General features: G+C 34.7%; 1 protein-coding gene across 4 annotated transcripts in view; it reads right to left on the reverse strand.

Moving 5' to 3' along the window:
• LOC112523949 (diacylglycerol kinase 5-like) overlaps positions 1-8,285 on the reverse strand; it is a 29,227-nt gene extending 20,942 nt beyond the window's left edge. The window contains exons 1-7 of one of the 4 annotated variants that reach the window (XM_025133630.1): positions 8,090-8,285; positions 1,935-2,034; positions 1,732-1,818; positions 1,409-1,621; positions 1,203-1,325; positions 928-1,056; positions 257-342 (exon numbers count right to left, since the gene is read on the reverse strand). In XM_025133630.1, the coding sequence (XP_024989398.1) occupies positions 257-342; positions 928-1,056; positions 1,203-1,325; positions 1,409-1,609 (539 nt within the window). In that variant the 5' untranslated portion in view covers positions 1,610-1,621; positions 1,732-1,818; positions 1,935-2,034; positions 8,090-8,285. The remainder of the gene's footprint in view (positions 1-256; positions 343-927; positions 1,057-1,202; positions 1,326-1,408; positions 1,622-1,731; positions 1,819-1,934; positions 2,035-8,089) is intronic. The other 3 variants (XM_025133633.1, XM_025133632.1, XM_025133631.1) reach the window with 3 other exon arrangements.
• Positions 8,286-16,762: the final 8,477 nt, after the last annotated feature.

Consider the following 16,762-nt stretch of genomic DNA (forward strand, 5'->3'; position numbering starts at 1 on the left):
AACTAATGTCTCTAGAAATGACCAGTAGAACAAGGTTCATTCTCATGTGTATACAACATGCAAGACAACCCTAATCTATTATTCTTTTAAGGAGAAGAAAAAACTAAGCCTACCACTTAAACTAGAAAACCTTTCTCTACTTTCCTTCATTGAATACTCAAAAATCTGATCTGCAAATTCTAAAGCCTAAACCCTGAAAAACGATAAACCTAAACTAAGGGAATTCATTAACCACCAACTCCAAAAATAGGGATACCTGTCTATCTCCATTTCTTTTCCTTTCATAACTTGATCCAAGAAGTGCAAAACAGATTCACGATTTGTTCCTGGATTCTTCTTTCCCTGAAAATCAGAACTTCAAGTTATACAGAGTTATAATAAGAATAATGTAAACTTACTTTTATTAACAGAAGAGATGCTCACCTACTGCATTATAGAACAGGTAATTTGACTTCATTTAAAATCATGTTCAAATCAAGTTTACTATTATAGAATAGAGATTAAAGAAGAGCAAGTCTTCCAATTTATCATCGACTTGGATCAGATTCTTAATCTCCAAAATACTGGAATGTAACTGCAAGTTCCTTTATTAACCCAAATGACTTCAAGATAACCAAGCTAACTACATGCATTGGGGCTACTCAATACTCAATAGGGTCCTTGAGACAGTTAACTACACAAAACCCAGATTATTTAACAATATTATGCTCATATCATGACAGCATTACATAATTACAAAAAGAATGAGCTTCCACTATGGAGTGCAAGAGACTAGACGTGTGGTTGAGATAACTGAACATACCCACCCGTAAGTGAATTATTTTTATTTGACGTCCCATTTTTTGCCTCACAAGCAAGCATATGATTACTAGACAAAGGCATGTAAGTCCATGTTGCCACCACTGAAAAATCATGGTTTATTCTTACCCAACCAAATGCAAACGGGAGATTGTTTCCAGTTCCTAATGGCACAGTTGCAATAGGAGGAGGATGAGATAATTTCAGATCACTAACAACTCCAAGCAGCCAACCAGCGGTTCCATCTCCTCCAGCAACCTGATGAACCACCTCCATGTCAGCAATATTCATTTTAAATAAATGATATGTGATCTACATAATGCAACTTAAATTAAGAGCCCTCAATCATGTAGATGAAAATTTAACCTTACGACAGCCAAGTGAAAATTCTTAAGTTGACTCACAATTATTCGTAACTGCTTCTCTATCTTAGTAGCTAAGGCATCTCCATTAAGTTTGAGGTTTTCTAGAGTGAGGTACAGTCTGCGTAACACTTTATCAGGAGCTTCTTCACCTAAATCAAAAACCTTGTAGGTAAACATAAAGTTAGATGTGCCAACAAAATAATTCTGAACTGAATTAGTCAATACATAATTGAATGACAGAGTACCTGGTTTTCATTTAGAACAGAACGGTATGTGACAAGAAGTTCACCACCCAACTGACCACCACTCTTGGAGTTCACAAATACTATTGTTGGGCATACAGGTGCAAAACTAAGAGCCTCAAACTTTCCTCCCGGAACAAGGATGTAATCAGGAATATAGAACTCATTCAAAAAGTTGTTGGAAGAGGACTTTAGATTATTCATTGCCAGAACCAACTGCAGACACATCATATAAAAATTTAGGGATTCAACGAAATAATTGAGGGTTAAAAAATCTTATTAGGTGTATGAAATAGCTTTTGAATAACATTAGACTTTGTTATAACCTTGCGATATCTAGTATAGATTCCACTCTGGGAGCATTTTTTCAGTCCAAAGAGTTATCACAAGAGGTCCAAACAGAACTGCAGAAACTAAGTTGGCATATCCCTCTTAGCATGCAATATATGTGATATTGGTTTCCAAAATTCACAAAAAGAATGCACAAACACTCAGTACTCAGTAATGAATTACGAGTTTTTCAACTCACATGCTTTATACAAACTAACTTGTCAAATCGATCATCTGCAGCCAGATGCCATATAACCTTTGAGAAACTTTCATGGTCATCGGTGTCAATTGCAAACTAACTGTAAAAAAGGGTATAATTTTTCAGTAAAAGAAAATATTTAACAGCACAAAACTTAATGGCCTTGCTTAAGCACTTCCAAAAATTTCTGGACAAATCCAAAATAGAAATTTTCTTAAACCAATACAGAAAAGGAAATGGTAGCTCTTTTCTTTACACAACAAATTCTTAGATATGCGCATATAGTTATTCTAAACCATCAAAAAGAATGCTACCCCTCTGTTCCAGAAAAAAAGGTTCACTTGGAGTTTTCATGTCTAGTCTAGTAATTTTTAACTAATAATATGTACTCTTGCTTCCCAAAATACATGTTAATTTTGACAACCCAAGGGGTGAGCCTAACCAAAACCCTATGGTCTTTTCTCCATTATGGAAGAGGCCTAAAATATATGATTCATTTAGAGGGGTTGGCCAAAGTGTTGGATAAATCCATATAAGAAAAATATGGCTTCTGATTTGACATAATCTAAAAGAAGTGTTCGACTATTAGTCAAACATTTAAATAAGTAAAAAAAACAATCGGTATCAATATTTTGGGACAGATTGTATAAAATTGCATGATTCACTCTCCTGTTTTACCTCCCAATCGCTTATATTGGCTGTCCTTTTTTAGCTCCTAGAATATTGAGTTTCCTTGGTTTGTTCCTTTTGCTAGCCTTTTTTAAACTTCTGCTTGTAATAGTATTGTAGCAACAAATTCACAGACCAAAATTGCTCTGAATTCTTTATGGTATCATAGCGGTGTTTATCACGCTCGATCCAAATTACTTAACCCTAATTGCCAAATCTCCAGGCCTCCATGGCCGGCGATGACCCAAACAAAAACAATCCCAAAGGCAATGGGAGCGCCTCTGATCACAACTCTCCTTATTACCGTCGCCCTTCAGACTACCCAAGACAAATGCACGTTAATGATGTGTTAGCTGACAACAACTATCTTGATTGGGTCCAAGAGATGGAGAATTTCTTCTTTGCTAAGAACAAGATAGGATTCATCGATGGAACCATCGAGAAACCAGAAAAGACCGATGTTAATCACATGGCATGGATGCGATGTGATGCAATGATCAAAGGTGGCTCACCACGGCCATGGACAAAGAGATCCGCTCTGTTGCGGAAATCTGGTCAGACCTCCAAGAGAGGTTTGGCAAGGAAAGCGCACCCCGTGCATATGACCTAAAACAGTCCATCTCAAGCACAAGACAAGACGGCATGACAGTATCGGCTTATTACACGAAACTCCACGTGCTGTGGGACGAAATGTAATCCTTCCCACCCCAAAATGTATGTGTAATGGTTGTACTTGTGGCCTTGGGAAATCACTCAAGGAACTTCGTGAAAAGGAACAACTTTACAAGTTTCTCATGGGTTTGGATGGTGAGTTCTCCGTCATCAGGACTCAAATACTTGCAATGAAACTGATCCCATCACTGGGAAATGCTTATCATTTGGTTGCCGAGGACGAGCAGCAAAGATCTATAACCAGTAGGAAAAGAACCGTCAACAAGGCTGCAACATTCCAAGCATCTCTAAAGTGCAATGTCAGCCCCAACAAAACCGTGCAGAAAGGTGAGAAGCCCACGGGTCACTGCGATTTTTGTGATAGAGATGGGCACATGCGGGATGGTTGCTTCAAACGGATTGGCTACCCGGAGTGGTGGCCGGAGAAGAACAAACGGGAGAAAGGAAAGCCGAAGGCAGCATGTGCAGAAGTTTCCCATTGCAAACTTGAAAAAAGAGCAATACGAGCAGTTTCTGAAGCTTTTTGATCCAGAGAATAAGGCGATGCAGTCCGATGCACCCCGGTCAGCCAACATGGCAGGTAAACTTTATCGTAATGATGAATGGACTGTCGACTCAGGTGTACAGAACACATAACACACAAAACCAACATCCTTGAAGAAAGGATTGTCTCAGTCAATGAGACGCCTGTTACCATCCCGAATGGAGAAGTCGTACCAGTTGAAGGAAGAGGCAATCACAAACTTCCAAACGAAATGAAAGTGCAAGGAGTTTTGCACGTTCCAAAATTCAATTATAACCTCTTGTTTGTTAGCAAGCTTTCAAAGGATTTAAAGTGCGCTATAACTTTTTTTCCCGAATTCTTTGTTATGTTGGGCTTGCGTTCGAGGAGGTTGATTAGAGCGGGTAAGTGCGATGACGGTCTATATCAAATGGGGATATTCGGAGTAAAAGAAAAGCAATAATGGTGACGGGGGATGTATGTCACAAGAGACTTGGACATGCCGGTGATGAAAAACTATCCAAAATAAATTTCCTTAGCAATTTTTCTTTCAAAAATAATGGTGATGTATGTGATTCGTGTGTTAAATCCAAAATGACAAGAAAACCCTTTCCCATTAGCACCACGAAAACAAGTGCCTGCTTTGAATTATTACATTGTGAAATATGGGGAAAATATCGAACACCTACATTTTCAAAGGCAAGTTATTTTTTAACAATAGTTGATGATTATAGTAGGGTCGTAAGCACAAGTATGAAGCAAGCACGTGTCTAATTGATTTTTACAAATTGATCAAAACACAATTTGAAAGACACGTTAAAAGATTAAGGTGCAACAACGGTGGGGAGTTCACTTAGAATAAAATGTTGAATAATTATGCCGAACAAGGAATTGTCTTGGAAACCACATGTCCACATACTCCACAACAAAATGGAGTTGTGGAGCGGAAACATAGGCATCTGCTTGAAACAGCTCGAGCACTCAAGATCGAAGCCAATCTTYCAATAAGATTTYSGGGYGAGTGCATCTTAACCGCAACCYATATCATTAATAGGCTKCCCTCCRAAGTTATAGAAGATAAGACCCCATATGAGTTGTTATATGGCGAGAAACCAAGTTATGATCACATAAGGGTACTCGGTTGCATGGCTTATTATCGAAGTGTCGAAACCAAAGGTGAGAAGTTTGAAATAAGAGGAAGGCCGGGAGTGTTCATGGGCTATCCTAGCGGCACAAAGGGATATAAAATATATGATCTGAATCATGACAAAATTGTCATATCGAGAGACGTAAAATTTGCGGAAAAGATGTTTCCTTATGCAACAAGAAATAAAGGAGGCAAACATGAAGAGGATATTTTCAGGTACCCACAAATGGAAGAAGGGTGTCTCGATGGTGATAATAAGGAGCAAAGCAGGGACGAAGTTTTGGGCCAAAATGACATAACCAGTCATCTTGATGACCTTGAGCAAATAGAGGAGGAAGAGTTGGCCTTTGACAACCCAAATGATCAAGAGATAATCCTTGAAAGCCCACATTCCTTGGAAGAGAGTGGGCCCAATGATGGGCTAGGAGACTCGGCACAAATTGAGAATGAAGGCATCGAGACCCAAAATGAAAATATTGCTCAAATAAGAGAAAAACGAAACCAAACAAGAGCAGCACATCTCAACAATTATGAAGTCCGACCCCCCCCCCCGGTCTATAGACCACGCACAACCAGCTCCGGTCAAGAATCCTCAACGGTATTTCCCATTGCTAATTTTGTTTCCTATGAAAAATTCTCCGACTCACACAAAGCTTTTTTAACTGCCATCACTCCAAATGATTAGCCAAAAGATTTTGAACAAGTTGTGCAGAAACAGGAGTGGAGAGTTGCCATGCAAAGAGAGATAAGGGCGCTTGAAGAGAATGAAACTTGGACCATAGAAGACTTGCCCGACGGGAAACGACCTATAGATTCAAAATGGATCTATAAAATAAAGTATAAAACGAATGGCGAAATAGAAAGATACAAGGCAAGGCTCGTTGCCAAGGGCTATACGCAAATGGAAGGTGTTGACTACCACGACACGTTCGCACCGGTGGCTAAGTTGGTCACGGTTAGATGCTTACTTGCCATTGCCGTCAAGAAAGAATGGACTATTCACCAACTAGATGTGAATAACGCATTTTTGCATGGCAACTTGAACGAGGAGATATATATGCGGATTCCACACGGTTATGACAAAGGGGGAGGAACAAAGGTTTGTAGGTTGAGAAAGTCGCTATACGGTTTAAAGCAAGCCTCAAGAAACTGGTACCAAAAGTTCACACCGGCTTTACTTGATCTCGGATTCAAGCAGTCCTATGCCGATCACTCTATTTTCATCTACAAAAGAGGAAATGCATTTGTTGATGCTCTCATATACGTCGACGACGTCATAATAGTGGGAAGCGACCAAGATAAATACAAGGAACAAAGAACTATCTTGACGAAAAATTTAGCATCAAGGATCTCGACCTTCTAAAGTATTTTCTTGGGATCGAAGCTGCGCGAACAAAGGACGGTTTAGTCCTAAGTCAACGAAATTACACCCTTGACATTTTGGAGGATAGCGGAATGTTAGGGTGTAGACCGAGTTCGTTTCCTATGGAGTCGAATCAAAATTTCGAAGAAGAAAATGGAGACACTCGTGTGGATGCAAGAAAATACAGAAGGCTTATTGGGAGACTACTATATCTTCAGGCTACCAGACCGGATCACGCGTATTCCGTAAATATCTTGGGCCAATTTGTCTCCAATCCAAAACAAGGACATTGAGACGCTGCCATGAGAATCCTTCGGTACTTAAAGGCCACACCGGGACAAGGCATTTTCTTTCCTAAGGATGGAGGAACAAATCTAGTCACATATAGTGACGCCGATTGGCTAGGGTGTCCCACCACAAGAAGGTCTCGAACTGGGTATCTCTTACTCTTGGGGGGAGCTCTTTTGTCTTGGAAATCCAAGATACAATCTGTTGTTTCCCGATCTTCGGTCGAAGCGGAATACCGAGCGATGGCGACTACTACTAGTGAAATTCTTTGGATGCGATGGCGACTACTACTAGTGAAATTCTTTGGATGCGATGGCTCTTAAAGAATCTTGGAGCAGAACAAAACGGACCTACAGCCCTGTACTACGACAACCAAGYGGCYCGRCACATYGCTAATAATCCCGTTTTCCATGAACGGACAAAGCACGTCGAGATGGATTGTTACTTTGTCAGGGAACGGGTCGAGTCACAAGAAATTGAACCATTTCATGTTGACACTAAAATGAAGATAGCCGATCTTCGCACCAAGGCTCTGGGATCAAAACAACTTGAATTCCTGCTTGGGCATGCGAAATCTCCATGCTCCACCTTGAGGGGGAGTATAAAATTGCATGATTCACTCTCCTGTTTACCTCCCAATCGCTTTTATTGGCTGTCCTTTTTTAGCTCCTAGAATATTGTGTTTCCTTGGTTTGTTCCTTTTGCTAGCCTTTTTCCAAACTTCTACTTGTAACATTATTGTAGCAACAAATTCACAGACCAAAATTGCTCTGAATTCTTTAGATTGCTACTAGGGAAAAGAGTAGAAAGAAAAGGGAAATACTGTATTTCTTAAGGGAAATACTGTATTTCTTTCAAGTAAACCAAGTAATGATATTCTTATATAAACTAATGAATTATTAACTACTCATTTTATTATAAATTCAAGACTTGGCAGTTCCTGATATATATGTGTGTGTGTGTGTATAGTATCTGTTTACTGTTTTGATGACGGATTCATGTCAATGTTTGGAGATGAAAATTAGCATCTTGACCTCAAAAGACCAATTATAAATATTTTCTTTCCTCCTCGTAACAAAGGAATTATCAATTACTGAATTCATTGTTTTCAAAATATCCATATCAAATTACTACTACAACTCAATCTGTGTACTTGTTTTGGGGAACACAAATACAGACCTACAGTAATGCTAACAACGAATAAAGAGTAATCGTCATCTCCACCCACTTCCAAAAGATTATTGCAGCTACAGCAATTAAAATTGAAACCATATCCGGAAGAATTAGACATTTCTAACCATTATTTTTCAAAACAAATAATTACTCTTGCGAATTACAAATAAAAAACACCACTGGTCTGGAATCCAACAGCATCGTATGTCACGATCACCAAAATAATGAATTTACACCAAACATAGCTCCCAACTTATCAAAATTGATGATGCATGAAAGTATGAAAAGAAGCATTATTTATGGATCAAAATTCAAAATTAATTTGTAAATCAGTGACGTACCTGGTGAAACTTGCAAGCTTCAGAGTTGAGGAATTCAGATCTGAAAATTGTTGAGGGAAGAGAAGACGTCCTATGTGAATGAAGATGAGAGTTAAAGTTGACTTGAATCCTTTTGAAACTTAGAAGAAAATGTTGGGAGGAGGAGATGGCTGTTATGGCTGTGCTACTCCATGTGAGAGAGATTCAGAATAAAGGAAGATTCAGAGTTTGTTGAGGAGTGGAGTCGTTGAGTGAGACGTAATTAAATACCTTTAATTACCCTAACAAATTTCTCTCTCCACTTCAGTGCAACTGTGCAAGTAGACATGGGCAAACTGGCCCGGTTTGGGATCGGCGGAGGATCAGAACCGGGACCGGCAAGGAACCGGTTTTGGGATCGTTTGTTGTTTTTGGAAGTTTCAAAGGGATTGGTCCAGCTTGGAAATTCAAATTTTCGACCGTTTTTTTACCGTTGACCAAAGATTATATCATGGATGGACCTATTATAGGGCATACGGTGGCACGTGTCACCGTATTATTTCTTTGTTGAAGGGTAAAAGAAATTAGATTCGTGATAGGTGCAACCGTATAATTTGATGTGTGTCATCATATGTATTTTGAAACTACAATGAGAACACGTTTTATTTGGTAGAGTTGGTTTGCAAGACTTTTATTCCATCCGAACTCAAGTTCGAATTCTGTTAGTGTCGTTTTCTTAGTCAAATGGTGCCACCATTTAAAAAAAATTGGGTCCAACCATGGGTTATATGATCTTTTTCTCAAAATTTGATCCCTTTTTTTTTGTTATTTTGGCGTCTTAAACATTATACATAAGTGTTATGGTGTATGGGGTAAAATATCAATTATAAAACGTAAAAAAAAGGCAAAAAAATATTCACAATTCTTGCTATATTTGTGATTTCGGCTCGTATTTGTTTCTCGCTTCCACTTCTCAATTATCATTTCTTTATCTCTTTGTATTCCAAAATGGTCAGTGAACAACATGATGCATCAAACAAACAAATTGTCCAAGTTCTCTTCGAGCATGAATGGAAGTCTGAGATTTGAATGCATATACAATATGGTGATCTTCACGAACGGAAAAGAAAGACTCAATGCAAAATGTGTCAAGCTCTACTTGCGGCGGAAGAAAATTCAACTTTAAAGCGGCACATCGGAAAATGTGCCCGGGGTTGAGGTTGGGGGCGATTCGAGTCGGCCGATACTTGACAATCAAAGTCAAATATAGACGTTTGATGTCGAGTTGAACCGACAAATGACAACACAATGTGTCATTCAAGTCAAGTGTCATTCGGATATTTCGACAACCCTCACAGTACGAAGTTGATCCAAAAAACATTACAACCACGATATAAGTTGGTAAGTCATCAAACTCTTAGACGTGATACAATTAAAATGTGTCGGAATGAAATGCAGCAAATGTTTTCTATTTTGCCTACCAACATTTATTTAACGTGTGATGTATAGAGCGCACCACACCAATTGTCGGTTTCTTATATATGCATAACGACATATTGGGTTGAGCCGCAATCGTGGCAATTATTCAAACGTGTAATCACCTTTGAACGTTTGGTGCGCCACGTTCGGGTGCACGCCAATTTTCACCTATTAAAAATGTTTTGCACTTTATAATTTATCTTCTAAAATAATTAGCATTTCATTTGATAACGTTGTTAATAATAATCTATACGTGGAAAATTTAAAGTGTCATTTGGCCCCTATTTTAAATGGTATATTATTTCATACACGTTGTTGTGCACACATAATAAATTTAGCCGTTCAAGACGGTTTAAATACTTGTAAACCCGTAATAGATTAGTTTAGACTTATGTTATGACGAATTTTCACAAACCAATAAGAAAATGCACGCGGAATATAGAAAATATTGTGAAAACGTTGGTTATAAAATTTTGGACCGAGGTTTGATAATGCCCGTTAGATGAAATTCGACTTATTTTATGATTGAAAATTCGCTAAACAAAAAAATTATATTTTTTTCATTTTATAAACACTATTACCCGCAAAAATCTATTGGAAATCTTGATTGGGTCGTGGTTGAAGGATTATATGATATTTTGGGCGATTTTAAAAATGTGACAACTCGTTTATTTGATATTTATTATCCAACAAGCCATTTACTTTTAAATCAATTATATATTTTGACAAGTAAGATTGCACAATACAAAAACCATCACGATTAGGGAATATTGATGAGTTCAATGAAAAAGAAAATTTTAAATATTGTATTAGCATCTCATTTGTTTTTCTTTGTGTCGACGACGTTAAACTCGTATTTAAATGTTATCGGTGTTGAAGTTTAAATTACACCAAATATGTGACATTTGATTTAGATACAGTTGCAGATAATTCTTTTTTAAATGAAACAAAGACGTTTGTTTAATCGTAATTTTCAAGATTTATTTGATTATTATAAACATTTTTGTGGGGAGGAAGCCAACAACAAATCTCTTCAAGTCGTTTATTTACGGTAACTAGTTCTAGTGGTCATCCACCGATATGACGATACTGATGACGTTTATTCACAATATGACGATGATAAAAAACTCGACATTGATGATCTTTATGACCAAGATGCTATTAGAAGAATGCAAGCTATCGAAATTCTTCAAATCAATCTAACATGGGATTCCGATGATGAATAAGTGTATTTTTAAATGATTAAATATTTGAATGTAATTTTAAATGATTTACTAAATCGAAATTGTAATAAAACGTATTTTTAAAGTGTATTTAAGTTACCCAATTACATATTTTAAAGTGTATTACTAAAAATCTATCAAAAAAATTCAAAAAGAATTAAAAAATGTCTTTAGGTAGGACTAATTTGGGCCCGGTTACAATAAAGCTTAACTGGGCTTAACCATTTCGACGAGACGAGGACAGGTCCAACAGACACTATTTTGGCCCAGGACCGGTTTTAAGGCCATGTCTAGGTGCAAGTGCAACTGTACTTAAAAACTTCATCAACCGGAAGTAATCTGATGACTAATCAAATTGTAAAATTTTCAAATCATAGTTATTGGGTTGATATTGAGTTACTTTTATTTGAACTCAACTCAATTCGATGAATTTGATATTCTTTTATTTATTAGATTTAATATGATTGTTGAGTCTCTATTAATATGTACATTAAACAATTACACCATTGCATACCCTCTCTTTATCCATATATTTTCAATTTGGTCTTCATCTCTATATAACTCCTTTATATATATGTTCAATAATTGTGAACATATATATGTGTGTGTGTGTGCAAATTGAAAAAAATTTAATTAAATGTCATGCACTTAAAATTTAAGAAATATAGATAAGTTGTACAAAATAGTTGATGATGGAAAAGAAACAACGAAAAGAGTACAGAAAACAACATATTCAAGGTTTGAATAATATTTTGATATGCCAAAGTATCAACATAACTAACCGTACAGTTTGGGTTGGATTGCATTTTAGTTAGGTTGAGTGTTGGATTGAGATTTTTCAAACCGCAAACATCGGGTTATGTAATGTCTCAACCTAATCAATCTAACCCATGAACACCCCTACTTGGATGTCTATCATATTAAGTTTCATTACTATAATTTTTTAAAATACATTATTAAAAGTTAAAAATTAAAATAAAATTAGTGAATTACACTGGTGGTCTCTATTGTTTGCTCAAATTTTGGATATGATCCCTAAAATAAACTATCTACATTGGTAGTTCCTAACGTTTCATTTTCATAACATTTATGGTCCCTTTACTTAACAACGTTAGTTAGCAACCGTTATGAAAGATTAATTTATTGTTGAACAAACTATTGGAGCCAAAAATGTAATATGCTCTAAAGTTTAATGTGATTCACGTTTTTTCGTAATTTTTTATTTAAAAAAATATTTTATACATCTAATCACAAATCAAATTTATTAAAATTAAATATATATTAAATAAAAATCTTTATATTAATTTAAAAACTATTAAGCTCATAAAAAAATTAGCATTAAAAACTCTCAAATTTAAAAAATAAAGGAAATCAAAATAAATTCACATAATCTTTTAGGCTGAGAATTGAAATATGCGATCAAAATATTGAAAATTAAGTTTGGTTAATATGAGATTGTTAAAATATAAACAAATAATTAAAATAAAAATTATAAACTAAGATTACGAAATACTGATTCTTCAAATAATTAAGAAAAACTATCGTTACAACAAAATTAGGTTCATATGATGCCAAAAAAAATTAAGCGACATAATATACTACTTTATAAGACTTAATTTATAGTACCAGATAATAAAGCATCCAAACTATAGTCGTTGCAATAAGTTTATAGGACCTTTAAGTGAAAATCATTTGATAGATAAGATTAGTTCTCGTAGTTCTCAATTTTTTTACGGTTACATACATACATGTATGTATGTGTATGGTTTAAATGAGAAGTCCCAAAATTTTAAGAATGGGAGAAGCAATCTCTACCTCTAGATTAGCGGTGTTCATCGGTTGAGATCCAATGGATTTAGGTGGATCTGATTCGATCCAATCCTATCATCCATTGGATGTTGGATTTTGTCATCCGATCCAATCTGATTAACATTGGACATTCGATGCGATCCAAATCTAGTGGATGATATAGCCGGATCGGTTCCATCCGTTGGATGTTATTATTGGTTATTCATTGTATCATATTTGATTCATCAAATCCTTCGATCCAATACTCAACCAATTATTCGTATATTTTTTAAAGTTATTAAAAAGCAATGTATAGAATTATCAATTGAAAAACAAAATCGTAAAACATTAATAACTATATAGAATTATCATTGTATTTGATCGATTCAGTTTTATTGGATGTTGGACTGTCATCCAAGAACCAACCGATCTGATTTGGATGTTGAAATTTTGGATCCGATTCAATCCAATTACAATTGGATATCCGATGATGGTCGGACGGTTCTAATTGGATCGATCGATTGAATTGGATCGGATGACTTTCTGCACACCCCTACTCTAGATAAATTTTCTATTTGCAAGTCCCTTTTCACTAATTAAAATGACTATGAAAAAAAATTAAATATTCTAATTTATCTCCTATTTTTTTCTATAACATTTTTAGTATTGATAATCATCGATTTTTGTTCAATTTTCCATCTTGAAATCATTGGCGATATTACAATCTATAAATCAAATTAAATCTCATTTGTCTAAATATCATATATGAATATGAATATGAACATCAATGTTTTTCTTGGTTAATATGTGACAAATGAATCCTAACATAGATTCACATGTGAATCTTAATCATAACTTGTACGTGAATCAATTTAAAATTTATAATCGAGATTTTGAATCAGTTTAAGATTCATATGTGAACACGTGAAATGTGAATCTTATTCATAACTTGTATGTGAATCAATTTAAAATTTATAACTGATTATTCTGAATAGTTTAAGATTTATATGTGAACACGTGAATCCTAACATAGATTCATATGTGAATCTTATCTATACCTTTTATGTGAATCAATATACAATTTATAATCGAGATTCTGAATCAATTTAATATTTATATGTGAATCTTAATATATATATATATATATATATATATATATAATCATGGATTTTAAATTAAATACAATAAAGTTCTTGTTTTTTGGTATAATTTTTTAAATAAAATAATGATTATATTTTAGATAATTTAATTTAAAAGAAAATAAGTAATCTAATTTTTTATTTAAAAGAAAAGGTTTTTTTATTTTTGAGAAATGAGTGGAGTAGTGATTTAATCATATAAAAGTTTTAAAATGTTCTCTCAACTTCTGTAGCTTTTTAAATTAGTCACAAATTTTCTTATATTTACATATTTTCTCCTTATGATATTGATCATTGAAAAATCTCCTCTAATCTCTCTTCTCGTCTTCTCAAAAAAAAATTGGACTTCTCATTACACACACATACAGAGAAGGGTTAAAATGAGAATTCACGTGATCTGCGTAAATGCGAGAACACTTGTAAGTTCATCATTCTATTTTAGGTCAGTTTTAGAAGAATTGAGAGAGCAGTAAAATATTAAATAAATATTTATTGTTTCTAAGTATATCGGAGGCATGTAAGGGTGAAATGGGAAAAATGTGAATCACATAATTGACAGATAGAGCTGATGATGTGGACGTAATCATCAGTGGTTTTCGATTTGTGACAGCAAAATCATATCATTATCACAACAAAATCACATCATAAGAAGTTTTTGATTTATCAAAGCATTATCATATTATTATCATACTAAAATCAGATCATTATCGACAATGGAGGCATCGACATAAGAAGTATTCGATGAAACTATTAAGATTTAAGGGATAAAAACATCTACGATAACAGAAAACTGTTAATAAATACTAATTTATTCTAATTTTAGTATATGTTACTTAATTTGGAGGCTCATAATGGTTCTTGCATTTTCGTAAAACATGAGTGCTTTCATTTGAACTGTTGGAATACGGGAGTCATACACCCAGCGGAAACTAACCGTATTTCTCCAAGAATCCATACGAAATGGAGTAGGATGGGTGTTTCAAATTTTTACTAGTACGAGTAGCAACCCTTTGATATCGTATCTGAATCTTAGCAAACGAGCTCAGCCCGTTGCCTCAACGATACCCATGCAAATGCATTGAATCCACTCGACGTCCTACGCCAAGAAAGAAGATCATCTTCCTTCCCAAATGTTAGATATGTTTTCCAACTCCTTGGAAGAAAGGAGGAGGAACAACTAGTGAAATATAGAAAGAAAGAATCATATGATCAATTCTTGCAAAATATTTTGAACAAAATGAAGTGTATAAGAAAGATGGATTGGATGTCTTTGTGTTAAATCATAGAGTTTGTCTCATAAGGTTGTCTTATTTTGGATGACCATTTTTAAAATCTATAACCATGTTAGGAATTAAAACCAACAAAATGGAAAATATTATAGTGCAAATATAAAAAGTGAAATTAAGGATAATTATTTGGCAACACGAGGGTTGAGTGTTCATTAAATCTAAAATAAGGTTATCTTTCATCATCTCACATTGATAGATGATGATAGTTTGGTAGAAGATGATAGATGTATAAAAGCATGATGGAGCTTTGAAATCTATAACCATGGTTGAAATCAAAACCAACCAATTAGTAAAAAAGATTATGCAAAATAAATGCAAATGATACATTTATTTGTGAACAAGAGTTGTGATTACTGCAGTACTTATAATAACAAACGTGGTTTAAGTATCTATTATATCACTTATATATACACAAAATGAAATTGTTGATTTAATGACGTGCTTTCATCTGATGTTAATTTTCTCCAAATCATGATTTACGGTGTCGGATGGGGAATTATAAATATAAATACGATCCTGAGTTTTCAGACACATCATAAATCCGCTCGGGTCGAGACTTACATTTTTTTCTTAAATTGAATTTTGATCACCATGCAATACATGGTGTCAAACACTAGTTATAAACGAATAGTAGCATCTAACAATACATCATCGTTAACCAAATGAAAAAGTTTGGTGATTCAGCTAATCAACAAACTATGTTATAAACTAAGTGATCATTATCAGTGTACACATTTATGTACCTTTGTTCAAATATCCAGATCGAACACGAGATATAGATGTGTCATCCTCGTTATGTTCAATCTTTAGTTTCTCGATCTCAGAAATGATATATATATATATATATATATATCTCAATATCCTATACTGATCATTCAAGCATGCATGCACTTCCTTATTACTGTTCAATCGAGAGGCCTAGGAATATCATTCTTGTCGTACAGTAGGAAAAAAATCCTATCTTGATCCATGCTAGTATTTCTAAGTGATATACGACATACCCAACAACCGTTCTCTCATCTAGTTACATAATGATTAGAATCAGTTACTAAAGTATATTATTCACACGAAGCAGACTCCATGCTCTCAAGTCAAAGACTGATTGTACAATGACCACATGAGAAACGTCTATGACACTCATATGATATCCAATAAAACGTTCTCGTAGTGAATCATGCCCGATAAACAAGATCTCATCTTGTATCCATATGTGGATTGAGTATATCCATACGGATCCAGTCGTACTGCATTAATCTATATATATATTAAAGGAAGAACCAAGAGTATTGATGTGGCATCATGAGAATTGAGTATTGAGGTGTTGGTGAATTGTGGTTGAGTTTGAGATATCCCACATTGGTGAAGAATTGAAAATTTTGAACAATATAAAATGTATAAGAAAGGTGGATTGGATGCCTTTGTGTCAAATATAGGGTTGTCTTTCTTTGGATGACCTTATTTGAAATTTATAACCATGGTTAGAAACCAATCAAACTAAATGGTATGAAGAACCAAGAGTATTGAGGTATTGAGTATTGAGGTATTGGTGAATTGTGGTTGAGTTTGAGATATCTCACATTGGTGAAGAATTGAAAATTTTAAAGAATATGAAGTATATAAGAAAGATAGATTGGATGCTTTTGTGTCAAATATGGGGTTTGCATCATAGGGTTGTCTTTCTTTGGATGACCTTATTTGAAATTTATAACCATGGTTGGAAACCAATCAAACCAAATGGTAGAAAATATAGTACAAAATTTATTATACTATATATATATATATATATATATATATATA

The sequence above is a fragment of the Cynara cardunculus genome (genome assembly GCF_001531365.2).
Source record: "Cynara cardunculus var. scolymus isolate 2C chromosome LG 12, CcrdV1, whole genome shotgun sequence".
NCBI lineage: Eukaryota > Viridiplantae > Streptophyta > Magnoliopsida > Asterales > Asteraceae > Cynara > Cynara cardunculus.